The sequence below is a fragment of the Thamnophis sirtalis genome, unplaced genomic scaffold (assembly GCF_051295495.1).
Source record: "Thamnophis sirtalis isolate CommonGarterSnake01/CBP01778 unplaced genomic scaffold, rThaSir2_p1.2 scaffold_3, whole genome shotgun sequence".
In the NCBI taxonomy this organism is placed as follows: Eukaryota; Metazoa; Chordata; class Lepidosauria; order Squamata; family Natricidae; genus Thamnophis; species Thamnophis sirtalis.
In genome coordinates this window covers 142,375,834-142,398,068 of record NW_028261383.1, presented here as the reverse complement: position 1 = coordinate 142,398,068, position 22,235 = coordinate 142,375,834, and the positions used below count along the sequence as shown (strand labels likewise).

The 22,235-nt window shown below is 42.8% G+C and overlaps 2 protein-coding genes across 2 annotated transcripts in view; one reads left to right on the top strand and one right to left on the bottom strand.

Moving 5' to 3' along the window:
• Positions 1-6,333: 6,333 nt before the first annotated feature.
• On the bottom strand, positions 6,334-14,193 carry ORMDL2 (ORMDL sphingolipid biosynthesis regulator 2). Its single transcript, XM_014074729.2, has 4 exons — positions 14,029-14,193; positions 12,246-12,420; positions 10,973-11,124; positions 6,334-8,747 (listed from the first exon to the last, which is right to left on the bottom strand). Exons 2-4 carry the CDS (start codon positions 12,417-12,419, stop codon positions 8,612-8,614), a joined length of 462 nt encoding a protein of 153 aa, XP_013930204.1. The 5' UTR covers position 12,420; positions 14,029-14,193; the 3' UTR covers positions 6,334-8,611.
• A 108-nt stretch (positions 14,194-14,301) lies between these two features.
• Positions 14,302-22,235, top strand: part of SARNP (SAP domain containing ribonucleoprotein) — a 72,294-nt gene continuing 64,360 nt past the window's right edge. Inside the window, exons 1-3 of the mRNA XM_087710280.1 lie at positions 14,302-14,449; positions 15,356-15,455; positions 21,570-21,616. Coding sequence (XP_087566406.1) covers positions 14,414-14,449; positions 15,356-15,455; positions 21,570-21,616 — 183 coding nt within the window. The 5' untranslated portion in view covers positions 14,302-14,413. The remainder of the gene's footprint in view (positions 14,450-15,355; positions 15,456-21,569; positions 21,617-22,235) is intronic.

The window sequence follows — 22,235 nt, the reverse complement described above, 5'->3', positions numbered from 1 at the left end:
TTTCGTGTTGGGGATTTTGTTATTTTGTGTGTGTGAGTTCTGTATAGCAAAGTTATCTTTCATAATGAAAGAACTGAAAACAAAATAGGCGCATTCCTTAAAAAGCATAAATAAAAGCAAAAAAAAATCAAAAATCAAATCCCATCTTTGCTCCTGCTATGTTGTGTATTTGATATAGCTTTAAAATAGATATAATTTGGGTTCAAAATGAAAAAAAATTATCATGATTGCTTTTCTGAGGAAGGCTTTGTAAATCAAGAGATTTAAAAATGCTAAGTGACAAGTCTAATTTCTTTATGCTTAACATATGCTGGTAGAAAATAGACTCACATCTGATGTTAAATGCAGGTAAGTTATTTTCTTACTAATTCTCTTTCAGTCAGGAGAGCACATCAAGACCAGGCCTGATTTGCCAATAATCATATATTTGGAACAACATCTGAGTTACCGTATTTTTCACACTATAAGATGCACTCCCCCTGCTCCAAAAGTGTAAATGGCTATGCATCTTATAGAGTGAATATTTTTTTGGGGGGGAGGAGTTGGTTCCCCGCCACTGGGGAACACGGTTGGATCAGCCTCCCAGAATGCTGCCAATCAGCTGTTCTAGGTGGGTCACCATCGCTGCCAAACACCGCCACCATTTACCTCCGATCGCCACATGGCGATCAGTGGCAAATGGCAGCGATCCCCGCCGCCTAGAACAGCTGATTGGAGGTATTCAGGGTGGCTAATCCAACTTCCAGTCAGCAGCGAAGGCTCTAGTGTTTCTTGGCGGCAGCAGCAGTTCAGCTCAGTTGACCGGTGATGAGTGCAACAGGGTGGAGCCTTGACAATCCACCTGCTGGGGCTGCGATAACGTTCTGAAGCTGACCATTCTGTTTGCTGTTTGCTTCAAGGATGTTAAGCAGTTAATTCCGGATGGATGCTGGGAGGAAGAGGCAGATTTCCCTCCCCCCTTGTTTTCCTCCTCTAAAGCTAATGTGTGTCCAGAACGTTTTGTAATGCGAAAAATACAGTACCTTATTTTGGTGGCCAGTCAGTGGATACTTCTCGTTATTTCCTATTTGGTGTAAAAACAACCCTGGGATGTCAATTGAATGAGAGCCACCATGAATGGTTTAATGTTTAATTTTATTTTAATTTTTCTGCTGGGCTGCCAATGCCTATCATCTGCTGTAACAGTGGTCACTTCTGGGTTAATTGACACTGCCCCTATTCCCTCTGTTTTTTTCTGTACATAGTGCAGCGAGATTAGTAAGACTAATGCTTAAGGACAAGCAGGAAATTAAAATAGAAATATCCTTCAGCCTCATCTTTATAGGGCAGCTCTCTTTGGTGATCACCTTTGAAATAGTTTTGTGCATTTCTAGCACTATTTTCTTGTATAAAATAGTTTTATCACCACAAGTACTTTTTGGATGGGGGGAATTTAAGCTAGCTGTGCAAAGATTTCTTTAGAGCCAGAATAACCAGATGTACATGGATTAAGATTTCTGGAGTACTTGGTACTCTCTGAACTTGGTTGGTTGGTTGCAGATGTTTGGTTATCTAACTAGGTAAGTCTTTGATATTAGAAAGGGGAGGGGTTTGCTCTCTGTTTATAAACAATAGCTTGCCCTGTCAGTATTGATGGGGCTGTATTCTCCTTAGTGGTTCTTTGATTAGGCTATTGTTTACTGCTTGATGGTTGTTGCTGCTTGGGTGGGGAATAGAGCAAGGGATTGCGAGACTGACTGGGAAACTGTCACAAAACATTGAAAATCAAAATTCAATCTCACAGAACATTGAAAATCAAAACGGGTGCCGTAGCAGTCAGTAGTACTGAATCAGGCAGCGATAACTTCCCCAAATTGATCCCGTGAGAATCATAGGTTCATAGAATCAGCATATATGAATGCCAAAAAGCCTCCCGTGAACCTCCCAAAAAGGGGGGGGGGAACAAAGCAGCTGGTCATGGAGCTGCCAGCTTCGGGGAAGTGGCCCAACAAGCAGAAGCGCTCACCCAGAAAAAAAATGGTATTTGCGCTGACCCAAGGGGCCAGCGGGCTGCAGCCGGACAGCTGTCCCACCCGCCCTGCCACTTGCTGGCTTATTTTTGTGGTAGGGGCAATATTAGGCCCACTGCCCAAAAAATTAGGGTTGGGTTTATTATTGGGGTGGGTCCTATTTTTGGAGAAACACGGTAGTACCTAGTACCTCCCAGAAAATAACACCAAAATGAACAATGGAAACAATACAATGAAGTTTTGGAAAAGATGGATTTATTGTAATAATGTACAACTAAAAGGTCCCTCTCACTCCCCCTAGATTCTGTGGACACCTCCCTAGTAGAGGGACATTTGGGAAAGCCCCACTTAAAGCTATTCACCATAACAATGGCTGTGTCAAAAAGAGGCATTGGGAGTGGCTCCAATGAAACAGGAATTGGCCATCCAACATCTGGTTTTGTACTTAGGAAAATGTTATCAGAGAGAGAATCCCATTGGAGCATTGCAGAATGGGAGTGCTATAGCTTTGGTATGCTTTAGAGCAGTGGTCTCCAACCAGGGGTGGGTTTCTCGCCCCGTTCCAACCGGATCGGTTGGAACGAGGCCGGCGGCGTCCTCACGCACGCACGCATGCGGCGCGCGCACGCAGTGTCCTCACGCACGCATGTGGTGCGCGCGTGCATGCACGCGGCATGCACATGCATATTAGCGTCTGCGCGATGCTCCAGCTGCTCCTGGAGGATCGCGCATGCGTTCTGCGCATGCGTGGGAAGCGCGAAATTCAAAAAAACGGGTAAGGAGCGGGCGCGGGTGTGCGGGCGCGGGGGGGGGGGGGGCTTCGCCGTTCCCGGAAGTTACTTACTTCCGGGTTCGGCGACCAGCCGGATCGCAGGGACCGGTGCGAACCGGTTGAAACCCAGCCCTGTCTCCAACCTTGGCAACTTTAAGACCTGTGGACTTCAACTCCTAGAGTTCCTCAGCCAGCTTTGCTGGCTGAGGAACTCTGGGAGTTGAAGTCCACAAGTCTTAAAGTTGCCAAGGTTGGAGGCCACTGCTTTAGAGAAAGCCGGGTCACGGATTCCTACAGCATATAGACTATTTGTGTGAGGGGCTTCTTCTTTGAGCTTGGCTGTTTCTTTGCAGACGTTTCATTTCCAAAATTGGGTAACATATCAGTGCTGATGCAAAATATCAACCAAGCTCAAAGAGTAACAAGGATCCTTCATTTCAACCCCAAGCTACAAATATTCTCCTTTTTTGGTACTATGCTGTGTAGCAGTGGATGAAAGAGGCCGAAGACGTATTTCATCCACTGAAAAAGTGTGATTTCAGACAGACTACATATAAAGAAAGAGATACTACATCTAGAGAATTGTTTAGTGACAGGAACCATAATGGACCTTGGGACCAACCTAGCTGACAACTTTGTTGTCCAAAAGGTAGAGGAGGGAACTAGAAGAACAGCCATACTGTACTTAATTCTTACTAACAGAGAAGTGAGAGAGAGAGTTGAAATTACAGGAATTTTGGGGTGAGAGTGACCACGGCATACTGAATTTCAATATAATGCAAACATAAGCAACAGAACATAATCATACCAGAGCCTTAGATTTTAAAAGAGTTGATTTTTAACAAACACAGCTTGGGAAAGATTTCTTCGATCAAAATCCTAAAAGGGGAAACAACCAAGAAGCTTGGGAAATCTGAAAAATATGATAATAAAAGCCAAGTCCAGCACTACGACTGAAAAAGAAAAACAAGAAATTTCAGAAGAAACCAGCATGGTTGCACAAAAATCTGATGAACAGAAGGACAAAAAGGATATGTACAAAAAATGGAAAGGGGGACACATAACTAAGGCAGAATAGCAGCAGATAGTATCTGCAAAAATGAAGTCAGGAAGGCAAAGGCTCAGAATAAACAAAAATTTGCAATAAAAGTCAAAAATAAGTTTTAAAAGTTTCAGCATGTAAATAAGAAAAAAGTCAAACGGTCAGTCCATTAAAGAGAGAAGATAGCAAGGATGTAACAGGCAGTTGAAAGAAAGCAGAGTGCTCGTTCTTTGCATCAGTCTTCATGCAAAAAGGAACTAGCCCAACCTACCAAAAACATAACTGCAAAAGGCAGACTAGAAATAAAAATTAAAATAAGCAAGAAAATATTAAGAGAACACCTGTCTGATCTTGATGAATATAAATCACTGGGACCTGACAAATTGCATCCCATAGTTCTGAAGGAGCTGGCAGATGTCCTCTTAAGAACCACTGTACCTCTTTCAAAAATCCTGGAGCACTGGGGAATTACCTGAGGATTGGAAAAGAGCTGATGTGATTCTCATCTTCAAAAAAGGGGTGGGGGAACAAACCCACAAAACTACAGACCAATCAACCTAACATCAGTACCTGGAAAGATACTGGAAAAGATAATCAAAAAACATCTCTGAACATCTAGAAACAAAAGTTATAATTAGAAGTCAGTACGGGTTTGTTAATAACAGAACATGCCAAACCAATCTTATTTCATTCTTTGACAAAGTGACTAAATTAGTAGACTAGCAAAATGCTGTGGACATAGTATACTTAGATTTCAGTAAGGCATTCAACAAAGTAGATCACAACTACTTCTTGATAAGCTACAAAATAGATAATGTCACCACCAGATGGATTGTCTTAGCTCAGTACTCTTCAATATCTTCATAAATGACTTAGATCAGAGAATAGGGGAATTTTTATCAAATTTGCAGATGATACTAAGTTGGCAGGAATAGCCAACACCCTAGATCCGAGATGGTGAGCCTATGGCCAGTTTGCTCGTAGGGTCGTTTTTTTCCCTCCGGAGCCTTCAGGGAAGCCTCCTGAAGGTACCTGAAGCCTTCAAGGGGTCTCGGAGGGGGCTGTTTTCGCCCTCCCCAGGCTCCTATAAAGCCTCTGGAGCCTGGGAAGGGTGAAAAAAGCATGCAAAAAATGGGGGGGGGGAAGCGCCTCTGATGCACGCATGCGCACTAGGGGGTGTCGCACGTTGCATTATGGGTGTGGCATGCTCGCACACGACTCCCCTGCACTCCCCCCCCCTTATGGCACACAAGCCAAAAAAGGTTCGCCATCGCTGCCCTAGATGGATCTCAACAGATTTGAAAACTGAATACAGAACACTTGAATGCAGAAAAGCAGTCTTATACTTAGGCAAGAAAAACCAAAAGTACATGTGCAGATTAGGTTTGTGGTGGGAAACCTATGGCACGTGTGCCCCAGGTGGCACTTGGAGCCCTCTCAGCGGGCACATGAGCCATTGCCCCAGCTCAGCTCCACCTCACATGTGTATGTGCCTTCCACCGGCCAGCTGATTTTTGGGTCTGCTGTGCATATAGATGTGCATGCATGCATGGGGGGTGGGGGGGAGTATGGGGGTTGCATCCCTCTGCGCCCCATTTTTTGGTCCCAGAAGTCTTCAGGGAGGTCTGTAAGGTCCAAAATGCGGCTTGGGGGGTGGTGTCACGTGCGGGGGGCATGGAAGGTTGCACGTGCATCTGCGGGGAGCACAGGTTGCAAATGCATGTGCAGGGGGGGCGGGACACACAGGGAGGGGTGTTGTGTGTGCATTGCATTATGGGTGTGCACTTTCAGCACGCGATGACAAAAAGGTTAGCCATCACTGGATTAGGTGAAACCTGGCTTAATAGCAGTAACTGTGAGGGATCATGGGAGTCCTAGTAGACAATCAATTAAATATGAGCCAGCAGTGTGCAACAGCAGCCCAAAAAGCCAATGAATTGCATTAACAGAGGGATCACCACACTATAAAAAAGATGTGGAGATTCTAGAAAGAGTGCAAATAAGAGCAACACAGATGATTAGGGTTCTGGAGGCTAAAACATGAATGGTTGCAAGAATTGGGCATGGCTAGTCTAATGAAGAAAAGGACCAGGGTGACATAACAAACATTTGAAGGGCTGTCACGGAGAGGAGGGGGACAACCTATTTTCCAAAGCATCTGAAAGCCAGACAAGGAATAATGGATGGAAATTGATGGAGAGATTTGACCTAGAAGTAATGAGTAATTTTCTGACAGTAAGAACAATAAACTAACGGAATAGCTTGGCTGGGAGCTTCATCATTGGAGACTTTCAAGGAGACTGGGCAGCCACTTGTCAGAAATGGTATATGGTCTCCTGTTTGAGCAGGGGTTAAACTAGATGATCTAAAAGGTCCCTTCCAACTGTTATTCTGTATTTGGACTCAGAGAATTAATGCCCCTCATTTTTGAAGGCATACCAAGATGTCTTGCTTCTCTCATTTGAGAAGTGTTAGGCAAGGTTAAAAACAGCAACACAAGGAGCCAAACATTTTCTCTTTGGGTTTAATTTTATTTATAAGCTGCTCTAATCAACTCTGAGCAGCATACATCCCAACTATTGTAAATTGGATTAAAAACATACAGTACACATTAGAGTAAAATAGCAATAATTACAATGCTTAAAATAGGACACAGTAAGAAATAAACCAGAATTTAATTCAACCACCAAGCAAAAGATCATTTCTATTGCTGGAGGGAACAGATTGTAGCATTCCAGCCTCCAAGACCTGTATTTTTTGAAAGTGTTCCTAAAAACCAGGAGGGAGTGAGCAATTTGGATGCACGGGCAAACACTGTTCCAAAATGGGGGAGTAGCTCAGGAGGTGTATGATTGTTGCAAGGGCACACTAAATGAGGAGAAATGTCATCCTCAAAGGTATGAGTTAAAAGATGGGCAGAGATCATCAAAATGTTAAATAGCCAATCTAGGAGGACAGAGCAGGAACAGTCTGCTTTTAAGATGGGTTGAGATGAAACAGGAAAGGGCAGCTTCATTCAGCCTTTTGCTTGCTTTCTTGTGTGAAGGAGCAACTTTTCCAGAGGTGGCTTAAAGCAAGGCAGACAGAAGCCTCCAATCCACAGCAATTTGGGGTTTAAAACCAGGAAAAATACAGGGGCTAGTAGTAGGTTAGAACTTTATAGAAAATTTCAGCAGTGATGCCTTCATTATGGTTAAGATTAGTGTTAGGTTTTCATCTGTTCAGTATGTGTCTGACTGAAGGAACACCAATTGGGATGATCGTTGAAGTCATTATTTCCCCTTTGGCCTTTCAACTCTGGTACAGTGAACTTCAACTGGGAATTCTGGGAGTTGAGGTTTACATGTCTTAAAGTTGCCCAGTTTGAGAAACACCGATTTTCTAGATAAGCCTATAAAAGCTGATCTGGAGGGTGGGTGCAAACATGATTGCTTTTCATACTAACATAATACTGACACATCTAGTTCTTACTTAGACTTTTAGTCCCACTTGGATGCTTTTAGTATTACACTTTTATTGGCTACTTCCAGAGTTAATGGTAAGGAATGAGAGAGAATAGAGTACAGTCCCCTGTGGATTTTTGAAGCAAATTTAAAACCACCATTTCAATATTTAGCACAAACTTTGATCAGAAAAAAATAGCTATAAAGTGCTGATAACTATAAGCTTGTGTTTATTTATTTGTTTTTGACTGCCTTTCTTACTTTTTTTTAAAGATGGCTATTTGAAATACCAGTAAACAGAGCGCTCATCTTGTGCTTCAAACCAATTCCCTCGACGTAACATTGGATCACTTTCATGGATGTGTGAAGAAACCTCATAAGAAATGAGATTCCTTTAGCCTATAAACAGCAGGTTAGAGATGTCTGCCCTATAAAAATAAGGACTTTTTTTAACAAGCTGGGGAACTATGATAGAAACCAACAACAAATAAAGGTTCATACACAGATTAAATAAGTGATCTGCCCATGTCATTTATCTTTTCAGCTTTTTATGTTGATAATTTCACGGGGCTGGTATAAGCAGGGTTCATGAAAAACAAAAGCAGTGCAGAACACTGACTAAATGTATAATTAAATTTGCATCTTCCAACTTCAATGTTGTGTTACATTATGCCTTTATAACCGGAAAACCTACTTGAAAGCGGGGGAGAGTGTAGAGGGGCAGCGCAAAGTACTCTATACTTTGCATTCAACTGGAATGAACAAAGTTATGCTAATATATACCTACCACGTATTTACAAAATATTATTTGCACAACTTAGAACCGTAAGTATGAGACCTGTCACAGCAGGCTAATTCATTTTCCTGAGTGGGAAAACTCTGGAAATGTAGCAGCACAACCACATTTGAAAAAAAAAGGAAGGGAAGTTTACAAATCAAAGGAAGGTGATCTTAAGCAACATGAAATCCCTTGCAGAAAGGGATCCCAGTCCCCCACTACAAAGAGCAAAAGCGGGAATTTTTACATGGGAGAGCTAGAGAACTCATGTTCGCGTGAAATTCTATTGTTTCATTCCACCAGAGAATTCCACCCCTAGTATAGACTAACCACAAGAAACGTGGCTTCGATCTCCTTGCCAGAAACGTCAAAGAATTCTCCATGCTGCTCAGTCGTTTGAGCAGTGGCTCAGTTGTTTGAGCAGTGGCAGCTTGGCTTGCCTCGCCCAGCGAAACCTGGTTCCAGAGAGAGTCCGAGGTGATGCAACCACAGCTTTGCCCACACTTTCTTGGAACTAGTTTTACTTCGGAAGAATAGCGTCTCAGCAGTCCCAAGATCCCTTCTGCTTCAATACTGGTTGATACCGAAGAGACGGACCCCATGGAACAGGGGTAATTTGGGCAAGAGGACACTCAGGAGTGAAGTGGTATTGATTATGAAATGCACAGGGTCATATTTTGTATAAAAGCTGGTTAAAATGTACCTGAAAGGTAAGAAATATACTTGATTAGTTACAGATATGCACTCCAGTTTCTCCATATATATTTTTTTGCTTAGTTTTCCTTTAAGGAAAGATGATGGAAAGAGTCCTGCAATACGGTCATTACAGGTAGTCCTTGCTCTAATGACTGCCTTGTTTAGCAACCATTCACAGTTGTGAAGATGGTGAAAAAGTAACTATGCAAACAATGTGCACATTTATGACCTTCGCAAGCCTGTAAAAGAAAAGTAAGGCCGTAAGCACAGTTGTGGTTTCATTTAGCAAAGATTTTGCTTAATGACCAAGAGGTTGGTCCCAATTGTGGGCATTAAAAAAGGACTAACTGTTTTAGGAAAATGAAATTATTAGCAGTCCAGCATTTAGCTCATAGACAACCAGCATTTTGTCGCACTTTTATAAGTGAGAAACAGATATTTCTGAGCAAATCAAACCCCTTACTTTGGTCAAATCCCTTGGTGCACTTTCAATCTGAGTTAGGAAATCAGTGATAATCAATATGGATTTTTCTACCAAAGGAACTACTATTTCACATCAGATGAGTGCCTGTCAAGTTTCCTAACAATGCCATAATTGATTCATAATAATCAAGCCAATGTTTTAATACAAAAAACTGATTTACTAATAGCTTCATTAGGCAAGATTTGTTCGCAGTCAAATTTTGCTTTGTTTTATTTGCTTCTGAACTTTACCCCTGTTCCTTCCCTCCTCTCAATCTGTGTCATAAATCACGTTATCCAATAGATACACCCCTCCCAACCCGGCAGCAGTAATCTGAGAACCCATTCCAGCCAACAGTATGCGTGGAATGCACTCCCACTCATTCTGTCCCCATGACAACATGGAGAGTTGACAGTGACTGGGAAAGAAATGTAGTTCAATCTAACACCTAAAATCTGGATGAAAATATGCATCTAGTTCAGTGGTGGGTTCCTAACTGGTTTACCACCACTTCACTCGTGTTCACGTGCAATGCTTCTGCACATAATTATCTGGGCGGGTGGGCGGAGCCTCCCCCCACTGCCACTACAGGTTCGACTGAACCAGGAGCAGCCCACCTCTGATGTAGTTTATATAACAGTGGCCTAGGTACAGGTAGTTGGGAATCTTTTTCAGCTACTCTGCCCACCAGATTACGCCATATTACAGTACACCAGAGGGGCTTCAGAGACTGCTGGCTATCTATGGACATTCTTTCTCATGTCTTTGAGCACCTGTTGCTATGTCTTACTCAGAGTGCGAATAATTTCAATTCTTATTGCTCCCCAGTATTTCTCTGACTAGGGGAATCAGCCAATCTAAAGACAGGATTTGTTTAAAAGATTTCCAACTTTCATACTGACTGTCCTCACATTCTTGAGGACAACTGCAGATTTCTCCCAGGTACTATGGATCAGCAAAATTGGTACAGCTATTACGGGTAGCTCTATTTTCACAAACATATCACTTTCTGGTTGTAAGAATATGAATTTCTACCATGAAAATTGGTGAAAAATCTATTTGTGGTAGAGCATCATAACATCAGAAATAGTGAATTTGATTGCTTTGGATATTTTTGAACTTACATAATTTAAATATCTCAAGAATGAGAAAAGCGTGTCTGGAAAAGCACAAGTTATTCTGTTGATACAGTCCTTGCAAAAACTAGTTTATGACTTAAAACAAGAAGCTTTCTTTGATTCAATAAACCTGGTAACTTCAAAGTCAGTTTCAAGTATACATTCTTGACTAAGAGTTGAGAAGATAATTGCACCGAAAATCAAGTTGTAAACTGCTGATAATCATTTGAGCTAAGGCCCCCAATTTTAAATGAATATGGAGACCATGTTACATAATACATGCTAATAGGAGGCCCAAATTCATATACATGCAAAATGTAAAAAATATTAAGAACCCTGGTGGTGCAGAGGTTAGAATGCAGGACTGCAGACAAATTCTGCCCACAGCCTGAAGTTTGATCCTGACAAAGATTGAGGTTGACTCAGCCTTCCATCCTTCCAAGGTCAGTAAAACGAGGACCTAGATTGTTGGGGGCAATATGCTGACTCTGTAAACCCCTCAGAGAGGGCTGTAAAGCACCGTGAAGTGGTATATAAGTCTAAGTGCTATTGCTATCAATGATCACAAATAATTAAATTAATAAAACCATTAAATCAATTATAGCAGCAATTTTAATAGCAAAACTGGCCTGAGTATTACCCAACACTTACAGAATGATTGGAGAAATGCTTAAGAATTTGCGGGAGGATGTCCATTGTGTGCCGTAGTCAATCTGCTCCCAGTGTGTGAGTAGGCGATCCTTGCCCTGGTCAGGCGTTTCAAAGGGGGTCCCTTTCACTGTATGGAGAAACCAATACATCACCTGGGAGAAACAAACAAAAAAAGAGTAACAATCTTTTTCTTTCCTTCCTTCCTTCCTTCCTTCCTTCCTTCCTTCCTTCCTTCCTTCCTTCCTTCCTTCCTTCCTTCCTTCCTTCCTTCCTAGTTTTTAACCGCCCATCTCCCTTTCTTACTTTCCTGAAGAATACAACTGAAACAATTGTAAAAATAATGACCTCTTGCACTTTTTAGTAAATGTGTAAAATCACCTAGGGCAGAACTATTTGGGGGGAAAATATTCCTAAATAAATTGTACAGTGAATGAAACCGCAGTGGGATTGGAATGTGGTCACTTGTGGCAGGCCGTACAGGAGGCTCCCAGTTGCGGCCCTACCTGGACCAGAGGGCACTTCAAATGGTCACTCATGCCCTCGTCATCTCAAGACTCGACTACTGCAACACGCTCTACATGGGGCTGCCCCTGAAAAGCGTTCGGAGACTACAATTGGTCCAGAATGCAGCCGCGCGAGCGATATTGGATGTACCTAGATACACCCATGTTGCACCTATCCTCCGCGAGCTGCACTGGCTCCTGATCGGTCCCCGAACGCACTTCAAGGTGCTGGTTATTACCTTTAAAGCCCTACATGGCTTAGGGCCTGGATATCTACGGGACCGTCTCCTGCCACATACCTCCCAGCGTCCAATAAGATCTCACAGGGTGGGCCTTCTCCGGGTGCCGTCAACTAGACAATGTCGTTTGGCGGCTCCTCGGGGGAGGGCCTTCTCTGTAACTGCTCCGGCCCTATGGAACGATCTACCCCCAGAGATCCGGACCCTCCCCACTCTCACACCCTTCAAAAAGTCTATTAAGACCTGGCTTTTCCGGCAGGCCTGAGGCTGTTGACCTCTTGAATGAGGTCCAGCCCCATTACAGTTGAGTGTGCGTTGTGTTTTAACCTGCTCTGTCTTCTACTTTTAAACTTTTTAGTACTTCTTAAACTGTCTTTTATGTAAGCCGCCCGGAGTCCTTCAGGATTGGGCAGCATATAAATTTATTAAACTTAAACTTAACTTAAACTTAAGTTTAAAAGCTGTCAATTTATATCCTAAATTCTCAGAACATGGCCAATAAATTGGCCCAGATCAAGAGTTTAGACTTACCAGGTTATGGATAACGTTAGTTAGAGTCCAGACCACAGGGACACTGAAGAAGGGAATGCTAAGAAAGATGATATGGAGCACAGCCACAGAAATGCTGTAAGCTAACCAAATGCCTCGGCTGTTCATCACTCGCGTGTTGGGATTCATCTCACTGTGGGCTACTCCAACATTCATGCTGTTGAGAAAGATACATTGGTGTGTATATATGTAGACACCCATCTATTGGTATAGGTGTGTGAATGCACATCAGAAAACATAGAATAGCCCCCGTTTAAGCTTGGTAGTTTGGGGTGGGGTGGGGGTGGGGAGAACGAGAATGAGCTGTATGGAGCCAAATCAAAATACTGTCTCAGAATCACTCAGTTAATCCTTGTACATCCCATAATTTCCTCATAAAACTGTGTTTATGGCAAGCTTGTACACTAATTGACAGAAATCTTTTACAAGGTTCTTTTCCCACAGAAAAGGCAAGCATCTAGGACATCACCAGATCAGACCATAGTAATGATATAAAGCCGGATATCATCATCAGGATCGTCATACCTTATCCCAGGGGTCTCCAACTGAGGCATCTTTATGGCTTGTGGACCTCAACTCCCAGAACTCTACGGCTGCCTGGGGAATTCTGTGCAATTGAAGTCCACAAATCTTAAAGTTGCCACGGTTGGAGACCCCTACTTTATTCCATGCTGTAAGATGATCTCATCCAGCAGCCTCTTGTAGATGTAAAACAGGAATGAAAGACGATGGTGGGCTGGATCAGCGGCCCTCAATCTTTTGGGCACCAGGGACTGATTCCATAGAGAGAGGTTTTTCCACAGTGGTGGCATGGATTTGCATGTTGCCTGCATTCCGTGGATGGGGCTTCACTTGTTTGCATGGCCTGGGTTTTGGCATGCTGCAGCCGGTTGTAGGTCCATGGACCGGGGGTTGGGAACCCCTGGGCTAGATCTCTCCTCACTATCAGCTGGAACAAACCCAGAGGAGGGAGTCACTTACTTTTATTATCAGAGCCATAGCTGCCAGGCAGAACAAAGCAAACAGTGACAGCAATCATTTGTTATTTGCCTAGCTTCCTGTTGCTATGATAGGAAGGAACAGTAACCCAAATTCTTTCCACTCTGAATCTGCAGACCAAGAAAATTATGCATCTCCCAATAGATTTCACCATCATAACTTCCTTGTAAAGAAAGACTCTACATATAAATAAAAACACCTCCTATGATGACTTCATTGCTGCTTCTCCAGCACAGTTGCTTTAAAAAAAAAAAAACTACTGTGGCATTCTCCAATTAAGGACTATTTTAATGGATATGAACAGCTGTGAAAGGTCGCCTGATAGCACAGACAGTCCTGAGATCGAGAAACCCAGAGCACCAGAATGCCTTGGTACATTTACTAGCATTGACCAGAAACAATATCCCCTCCGGTCTACAGAAAACGTCTCCCCACCACATCGGTCCTTGGTGCCCAAAAGGAGGGGGGGGGCGCTGCGCCTAAACCAGTGGTTCTCAACGTGGGGCAATTTGATTTTTAATGGAGGTAATTTGAACCTTGTTTAAACCAAGTTAATGGCCTTTTAGGCTTCTTCCACGTGAGTAGAGCTCACTTTTTGAGTAAAGTAATTATATGCGGGGGGGGGGGCAGGATTTTAGAGATGCTTAGGCGGGGCATGGCCAAAAAACGGTTGGGAACCACTGGCCTAAAGGATCCTTTTTCTTCTCTTCTCGCAGAGATTCCTGCACCCCGACCCAGTTCTGCTCCAACCTCATTAGCTACCTACCTGACAGCTTTCCCGACGGCTCCCACTGTTACGACGAGAAGAAAACCCCCGCGGGCAGCCTCTTTTTTCCGCCCGCGGATAAAACGACGCGGCCGGTTTCTAACGCCTCCCCGTCCCTACTTCCTCCTCGCTAGTCAGCAACCGTTCCGGCCGGGCCACTTCCTTCCTATTGGTGGTTTCCTTTCCACCCTTCTTTTGACCCTCCATCCGGTTCCTCACCCACCAACCAATGGCGAGGATCGACGTTCGGGAAGGACAGGGTTCGAGTGAGAGCGCGGCTCGGATTGGGCCAGGGACTCGGCGAGGGTTCTCGGGGGGCGTCGTGGGTGGGTGGGGGCTGTTTTTGAGAGCGGGGAGTTGGATTGTTGAGGGAGGCGAAATTAAGATGGCGGCGGAGGCGGTGGAGCTGCACAAGTTGAAGGTATGGAGGCTACTTTGGGCGGCGGGGCACGTTTTTCCTTTGCCCCGGAGAAGCGGCGCTCGGCCTTCTCCTCCCACTCGGCCGTAGGCGGGAGCTGCCTTCTATTTGGGTGGGTGGGTTAACGGACACTCCGTTCGCTTTTGTCAACCTTTCCCAGAGCGCGGGAAAGAGATGCTGGGACTCTCCTCACGCCGCGCGTCTGGAGTCTTGTCTCCCAGCCCGGACTTGATCATTCTTGGCCAATGGCCTTTCCCTTCCACGGCGGTTCTCCTCTTCCCTTTTCAAAGAACGGCGCCCCTGTCTTCAACCTTTTGCTTTCCGGAATTGTAAACCATCTGCAAGCGTGCTAACGTGTTGCTTTTTGTCATCCCCCCCCCCCCGTTGAACAAGTAAAGCTTTTGGGGATACATTATGGGAAATCCGGGGGTTGCCTACTTGTCGGGCAGCTTGTTAGCATGAAAATCTTAAGAAAATCGTTAATGTATCATTACTGCGATCTAATAACTTAAAATGATGGGTCCAACTTGAGTTTCTTCATCGACTAATGAGTTTTTGAAGAAATTCCTCCGTTTTCTTGGTTTCACACTCCCATTGGTGCTTTCCTTTCAAGGTCAGGTTGATGTAAACATTTGAGAGTCATCTTTAAACCACAGCGTCTGCCTGCAGGAGTGCCCACTCTACAGGTAGACCAGATGAGGAAAACAGCTCCACTGGAAAATTATAGCTATGCTTTATTGAAATAGGTTGCATACTAACAGAATCTTGCCTATTTCTCTGAAGGTCACATCTTTTGCTTGTCAACGGAGGCTGATATGACCTAATTTTTAGAGCTTCACTTTAATTTTTATATGTCTAGAGGAAATCACATGTTTGATTAAGGTTAAATCTTTTCTACTTTTAAAACAGCTTGCAGAGTTGAAACAGGAGTGTTTAGCCCGAGGACTGGAGGCAAAAGGAAACAAACAAGATCTCATCAACAGACTCCAGACATATCTAGAGCAGCATGGTAGGTTCCTTGCTATTCTTTGGTCAGATCTGCCTTGGCTGAAGTATTAATTTGTAGCATACGTAATCAGGCATTCTGTAGAAAAGATGGTTGTTACAACAAGAAATGTTAACATATTTACTTCTAGTGGAGGTGTTGCAGGCCTACATCCAGTATAATTCTTTTTTCCTAACTCTGGAATAGATGTAATATCATAGTTTCATGAATAATGGCATGATGAGAGGAAGATGATGGTGACAGCTGCATTCTTAAGAATTAAGTTCATTAGGGATTACTTGCTACTATGATGCGAGCCTATTAAAATGCTTACTTTTTCAGTAGGAAGAACATTCTTCTTTATAGCTTAATTTTGGAATCTCCAGTCTGGTGGCTTTGACAGCTCTCTTGAATGTCCTCAAGGTTCTGTGTTCTACCTGATATATTTTTACTGATCATTGAGGTTTTTATAATTTGGGTAGGTTTCCAAGCTGCCTAGTGCCCAGCTATTGGTTTAATTTTAAATTCTATGGAGATTCTCAGCCTTCCAGGTCATGGTTATCCCAAAGGTGCTTTTTCAAGAGGCAACTGGACTTGTTTTTCTTTGAAAACATTTTGCTTCTCATTAAAAAAGCCTCTTCAGGTCTGACTGGATGGTGGGGAATGAAAAAATTTATATTCCTTGCAGACATTTGCATCCTTTTAGAGGGTCATTGAAGCACTTGGAGGTTCATCTGGGTTTTCTTTCAAAATCTGATTTGAAAGGGTCAAAAAGGCCTTCTATGTCAAAATTGAACAGAGGGGGAGGGATTCGACATCATCTATCTCCAGTCTATAATATAGTCATGTCAGCAGTTCCAAGAATATTTCACACCCATTTGCACTACTCAGGTGACCCTGAGGATAGAGATAATCCTCCAAGTAGCATCAATGACTCTCTAAAAGAATACAAATGACGAGCTGTCCGCAAGGAATATAAATCCTTCCATTCTAAATTTGACCTTTAAGCAATCGGAAACTAAAGATGAAGTGAAGAAAAATAAATGGACATTTATCCAGGGAAAATATGTGCTGGGTGTGGGTGTAGGGCAAATAACTCAGCTGAATTTTTCCAAAAAAAACCCCAACTGAGTGAGATAATAAGTGTATTCTAGGGTTATTGGCGAAAAATGCCTGGATTCAGGTATCTGCCCATGGAAAATTTATCTGTGTCACGTTTGAATTCTTAATTGTGGTTGGAAGGATCTAGGAAAGGCTACATAGTTTAACAACTGGTCTAAGAAAATTGATCAAACAAAATTGACAAGCATATTTAATAATACATGTTCCTGAAAAAAGAAGCAATATGATTGCTGCATGAAAGGATGGCTTAATTCAAAAGATTCGGTGGGTTGACTTTGAATGTGTCATTTAATTAAAACTGCATTCAGACTACTTTAAAAAACACAGATTAAAAATAAAATCTACATTAAATTAAAATTATATTCTTTATTTAGCAAGTGGTATTTATTTTTAAGTAGTGTTAATGCAATTCAAAATCATACTACATTTTTCCATTCAGCCAAAACACAGATCCTCGTTTAGTGACAGCCGTGACCTTTGCAGGTCTGTAAGGCAAAGGAAAGTTGAAATCAGATCATAAGAACAGTTGCAGTTTCACTTACTAACTATTTCATTTAACAACTGAGTTGCCAGTTCCAATTGTGGTCACTAAACGAGGACTACCTGTATTTTTGTTATTACAGATTTACACAACAATAATACTTTATTAATTAGCCATTAGGCTATATTAGAATACAAGATGTAAAACAAAGATCAGTAATTACCATATTTTCAAAAACAGTAAACGACAAGTCTTTTTTCTAAAGAAAATGCAAATCGTTCCCGTGTCACCCCCTAAAATGTACAAATGTACACAATCTCAGAATAGTTAAAATAAACATGGAGGATCTACCGTGTTTCCCCGAAAATAAGACAGGGTCTTATTTTCTTTTGACCCCCAAAATATTGATTGGGTCTTATTATCGGGGGGGCTTCTTGTTTTGGGGTTGCCGTGTGGCTGCTCTCTTACGAGCGGGCGCCCAAAGAGCCAGGGCACAGCCTCAGGGGCGAATGGCTGTGTTGCGCTGTCGCAGCAGCACAACATACCAGCCATGAGGTGACTGCTCACGAGCAGCCACCCCGCAACCTCCCTTTCCAGCCGGGCAGAGCGCCACTCACGGACCCAGTGATAATCCCAAAAGCGCTAAGCCCTCCAGCTCCCGCGGCTTGACACGTTCGGGATACCCTTAGGTCAGTGCATGGCGCTCTGCCCGGCTGGAAAGGGAGGTTGTGCAAGTGCCTGTACTGTCCCCAGCTGGTGTGCCTCCTCCAACCTCTCCATGCCTTGGCCCAGCTCTCCCTGCAGGGCCAGTGTGCCGCCGCCGCGCTCCGAGCATAACCTATTCTCTGGCTTCCAAACTCCGGAGATATGCAGCTGAGTCTTTCAGCAGCGGCCGCTCTGGGAGTACACTCTGGTTGTGGGCTGGCTGAGGCAGAGCGTACTCCCACAGCGTACAACCATAGAGCGTATTCCCAGAGTGGCAACTTCTGGAAGACTCAGCATCTTACCTTTGTGCTTTGGAAGCTGCAGAAAAAGTCATGCAGCGGTGGCGGCAGTGGAGATGCCCTGGCTCTGCAGGGAAAGTTAGACAAGGGCATCGTGAGGCTGGAAGGTGTGCGAGAGGGGAATGGAAAAGCTGCTCGCACAACCCCCCCTCTCCAGCCATGAGCCCCATTCACTAACCTAGGGGTTTATTCCAAAGGCACCAAGCAGCTGGAGCCGTAGGGAAGCGAACAGGCGCTTGCGCGGATTGGCGATACCCCTAGGTCAGTGAATAGTGCTGTACCTGGCTGAAAAGGGGGGTTTCCAGGTGGCTGCTCGTGAGTGTGGTCACCTCATGGCTGCTGTGTAGTGTTTCTGCGACAGCGCAATACAGCTGTTCGAACCTGAGGCTGTGCCCGGCTCTTTGGGAGCCCGCTCGCAAGAGAGCAACCGCCCAGCAACCCCCCCTCTCCAGTTGAGCACAGAACTGCTCATCGACCTAGCAGTATCCCAAATGCGCCAAGCAACGCGAGCCTTTGCCCCACTCCATTCTTGCGACTTGGCGCCTTCGGGATATCACTAGTTCGGTGAGTGGTGCTCTGCCTGGCTGGAGGGCGGGTTGTCCAGGGGGCTTATTTTCGGGGAAGGGCTTACATTTTTGCCCACCCGAAAAATGTGGCATGGCCTTATTATCAGGATATGTATTTTCGGGGAAACACGGTACTCACTATAATAGTTGTTGCAGAACATGTTTCGCCTCATCTAATTACATTGCAACAACATAAAATTAAGGTTTTTGAAAAAATACAGCAAATTCAACTGAACAAATCTGAATGCTGAGATTAATCTTGGAGAGACATAAATGTCATTCCAATGTACAGATCCAGAGTGCTATCTATTCTCATTGGATTTATAGAATTTATATTATTATCTCTTTTGTGGTTGTAAAGAGGATTCTTACTCAAAGGAGATATCTAATATTGGATTGATCTTCAGGGGAGAAATCATGGAGAAGCTGAGATTTGATTTTGCAATGCTGACAAAAAAGTCTCGTCAACTCTGGCACTGATTTGTCTCCATTAAAGGTGTTGCCAACCACCCCACCTCCCAAATATTCCTCCAATGCTGGCATATGAGATTTAGGAATAATCATATTTTCTTCTTACAATTTGCATAAAATATAATTGAATCATTTGTGTTCTAAAAGAGAGCATTAGAAAAACGAATGAAGAACATGCTAGCCAAAAAACTTCTGTATATTAATATATTTTAAACAATATGCCAAATATGTTTCTGCTGTTCTAGATGGGTTGCAAAATAGGTTTGGGTCATGTATAATGGGACTTTTTCATCTAATATATCTAGATTCATATGACTTAATATGATTTGGCTTAGTTCCCTTTCTCACATCTTAGTACAAGCCACAGAATAGCTAAGCATCAAATCAAGTTTGGCTCCAACTAAAACTGAAAACTAATCAAATAGACTTGCTCTTAACTAAACAATATAGGAGTGTGGTGACTCACATGGTTAGGACGCATGGCTGACAATTGGCAGGCTCGTGTTCGAGACCCGTGATAAGGGTGAGCTCTGTCATTCGCTCCTGCTGACTCAGCAGGAAAGTGGGCAATTGCGAGTAGATAGATGGTACCATGTCAGTGGGCAACTTAACAGGGACATGAAAGGAGTCCTCAACCAGGAATCCCCTGGGCAACGGTGATGTTGTTGGCTAGTCCTTTCACCCAGAAGTGCCTCGGTACTTCCGACATGAGAATGAGCGAGCTAAATTATAGAATACTTCGCAGACATAAAGAAAATATGTCTTCGAATTCAAGAAGACTATGGATACAATTGTATTGGTTTTTTCGCAATACTGTCATTTCCTTCTGCATTGTTTTGGAATGTTTTTTGACTTCCCAGTGTAGCCTATAGCCTCAATATTCCCTTTGGTACTGTAGTTTTCCATCCAAGCACTATTTAGCTTCCAGGATCAATCAGATAGAAAAATCATTTGTTCACAGATTCTGTATTTTTTGGAGTATAAGACGCACCGGAGTATAAGACGCACCAAGGTTTTGAAGAGACAATTTTTTTAAAAAAGTAGGTAGGTAGATAGAGGGATAGACAGGGAGAGAAATACAGTAGATAGGGAGGGAGGGAGAAGGAGAGTAGTTAGGTAACTAGGTAGATAAAAGGAGAGAGAGAGAGAGAGTAGGTAGGTAGGTAGAGGGATAGAGAGAGAAATAGAGAGAGAAATACAGTAGATAGGTAGGGAGAAAGAGAGAGTAGGTAGGTTGGTAGGTAGAGGGATAGAGAGAGAGAAAAAAATACAGTAGATAGATAGGACAGAGAGAGTAGTTAGGTAGGTAGGTAGATAAAGGGATAGAGAGAGAGAAAAAGAGAAATACAGTAGAGAGAGAGAGAGAGATAGGTAGGTAGGTAGAGGGATAGAGAGAGAAATATAGTAGAAAGGTAGGTGTTTCTGTTGGCACAGTACTTGGATCTATGTAATTCTCATCAATCAGTTAAAGAGCTTTCAAAAAGGAAAAAAAGTTTTTGCACTCTGCAAACCTCCCCAAAATGGCCCGTTTTTCGTCAAAAAAATTGCATGCATAGCCTTATGGAGGCTTATAGAGTGCTGCTGGCCCCCCCCCCAAACGGCCCGGTTTTTTGCTCATTTCTGCCCTCCCCAGCCCCCAGGAGCGCTCTGAGAGCCTCCATAAGGGTATGCATGGCCATTTTGGTGACGGGGAGGGGCTTTGGGAGGCAAAAAATGCTGTATTCAGTGTATAAGATGCACCCAGATTTTCAGCGTCTTTTTTGAGGGAAAAAGGTGCATCTTATACTCCAAAAAAATACAGTAATTGACATTAAAAAAGGCAGACCTCGCACCTGCGGGAAAAGTCTAGGATGATGATGACAAATTGACATTAAAAATATGACTTGCAGCATTTATTATTTATTTATCTGTTTTCATGTTAAACTTTCATTTTTAAAAATGTCAAAGCCACTCCACTGCATAATAAATATAAGAAAATGTAGAAATAACACATGTCGTATGGTCAACACATAAATCAGCTATCAGTGCAGTTGTTGAAATGTTGGATGGGAATTGAAAAAAGAGTATTGGCCAAAAGATTTTTATTTAATGATAGAAGCCCTAAACTGTACAGTATAGAAATTAGTATTACAGTTCAATTTACTATAACTCAAAAAAGACAAATATGTTAAAACTGAATGCTATATTTAAATGGAGACAGAATAATATTTAAACATCTGGGGCAGACCACAGACTGGTACTGGTCTATGATCTATTAGGAACCGGACTGTTCAATTAGCAGGTAAGCTAATAATGGTTCCATCTGTGCATGTGCAGGATTTGGCTTGCACATGAAACCACCACCCCCTTCCAGGCCCGTGGAAAAAATGTGTTCCATAAAACCAGTCCTACATGCCAGAAAGGTTAGGGACAACAGATCTAGGTTTCAGTATGTCTTTGATTTATAATCAAAAATATTTTAATTAATAACTTCATTTTCTCATGAATTATTTAGCTGAGGAAGAGGCCAATGAAGAAGATGTTTTGGGAGAAGAAACAGAGGTAAATCTATGTCATACTACTATAGCATCAATTCTTTAATCATATAATAGTGGATTGATTTGTGTAGAAATATGCTGTAAATGCTATATAATTTGTGTTAGCAGAATTCCTGTTCAGCAAGAATTTTTATTTTTGTTTCATTACGATCATTTTACCTTCCATTTTTTTCACACCTGGAAAGCTTGATTAAGTATTCGCTATATTATCTTTGAGTGAAGTAAACTTAACCTGCAAATAACTGAAATATTTTTATAACAAGTATTTAGGGGTTTATAGCAAACATCTGTGTTGTTTCCAGTCTTAATTGCTTTATTTTAAAAATGTCTATGATACTGTCAAATTACAATACAATACAAGAGTTGGAAGGGACCTTGGAAGTCTTCTAGTCCCACCCACTGCCTAGGCAGGAAACCCTATACCGTTCCAGACAAATGGCTATCCAACATCTTAAAGACTTCCAGTGTTGGGGCATTCACAACTTCTGGAAGCAAGCTGTTCCACTGATTAATTGTTCTAACTGTCAGGAAATTTCTCCTCAGTTCTAAGTTGCTTCTCTCCTTGATTAGTTTCCACCCATTGCTTCTTTTTCTACCCTCAGATGCCTTTGAGAATAGTTTGG

Excerpts from the sequence above, each read along its gene's own strand:
- ORMDL2 (XM_014074729.2), bottom strand. The coding sequence starts at position 12,419 with ATGAATGTTGGAGTAGCCCACAGTGAGATGAATCCCAACACGCGAGTG. Across the intron at positions 11,125-12,245 it reads CTAACGTTATCCATAACCTG|GTGATGTATTGGTTTCTCCA; the intron begins GTAAGTCTAAAC and ends TGTTTCTCCCAG. Across the intron at positions 8,748-10,972 it reads AGCATTTCTCCAATCATTCT|GTACATTTTAACCAGCTTTT; the intron begins GTAAGTGTTGGG and ends CTTACCTTTCAG.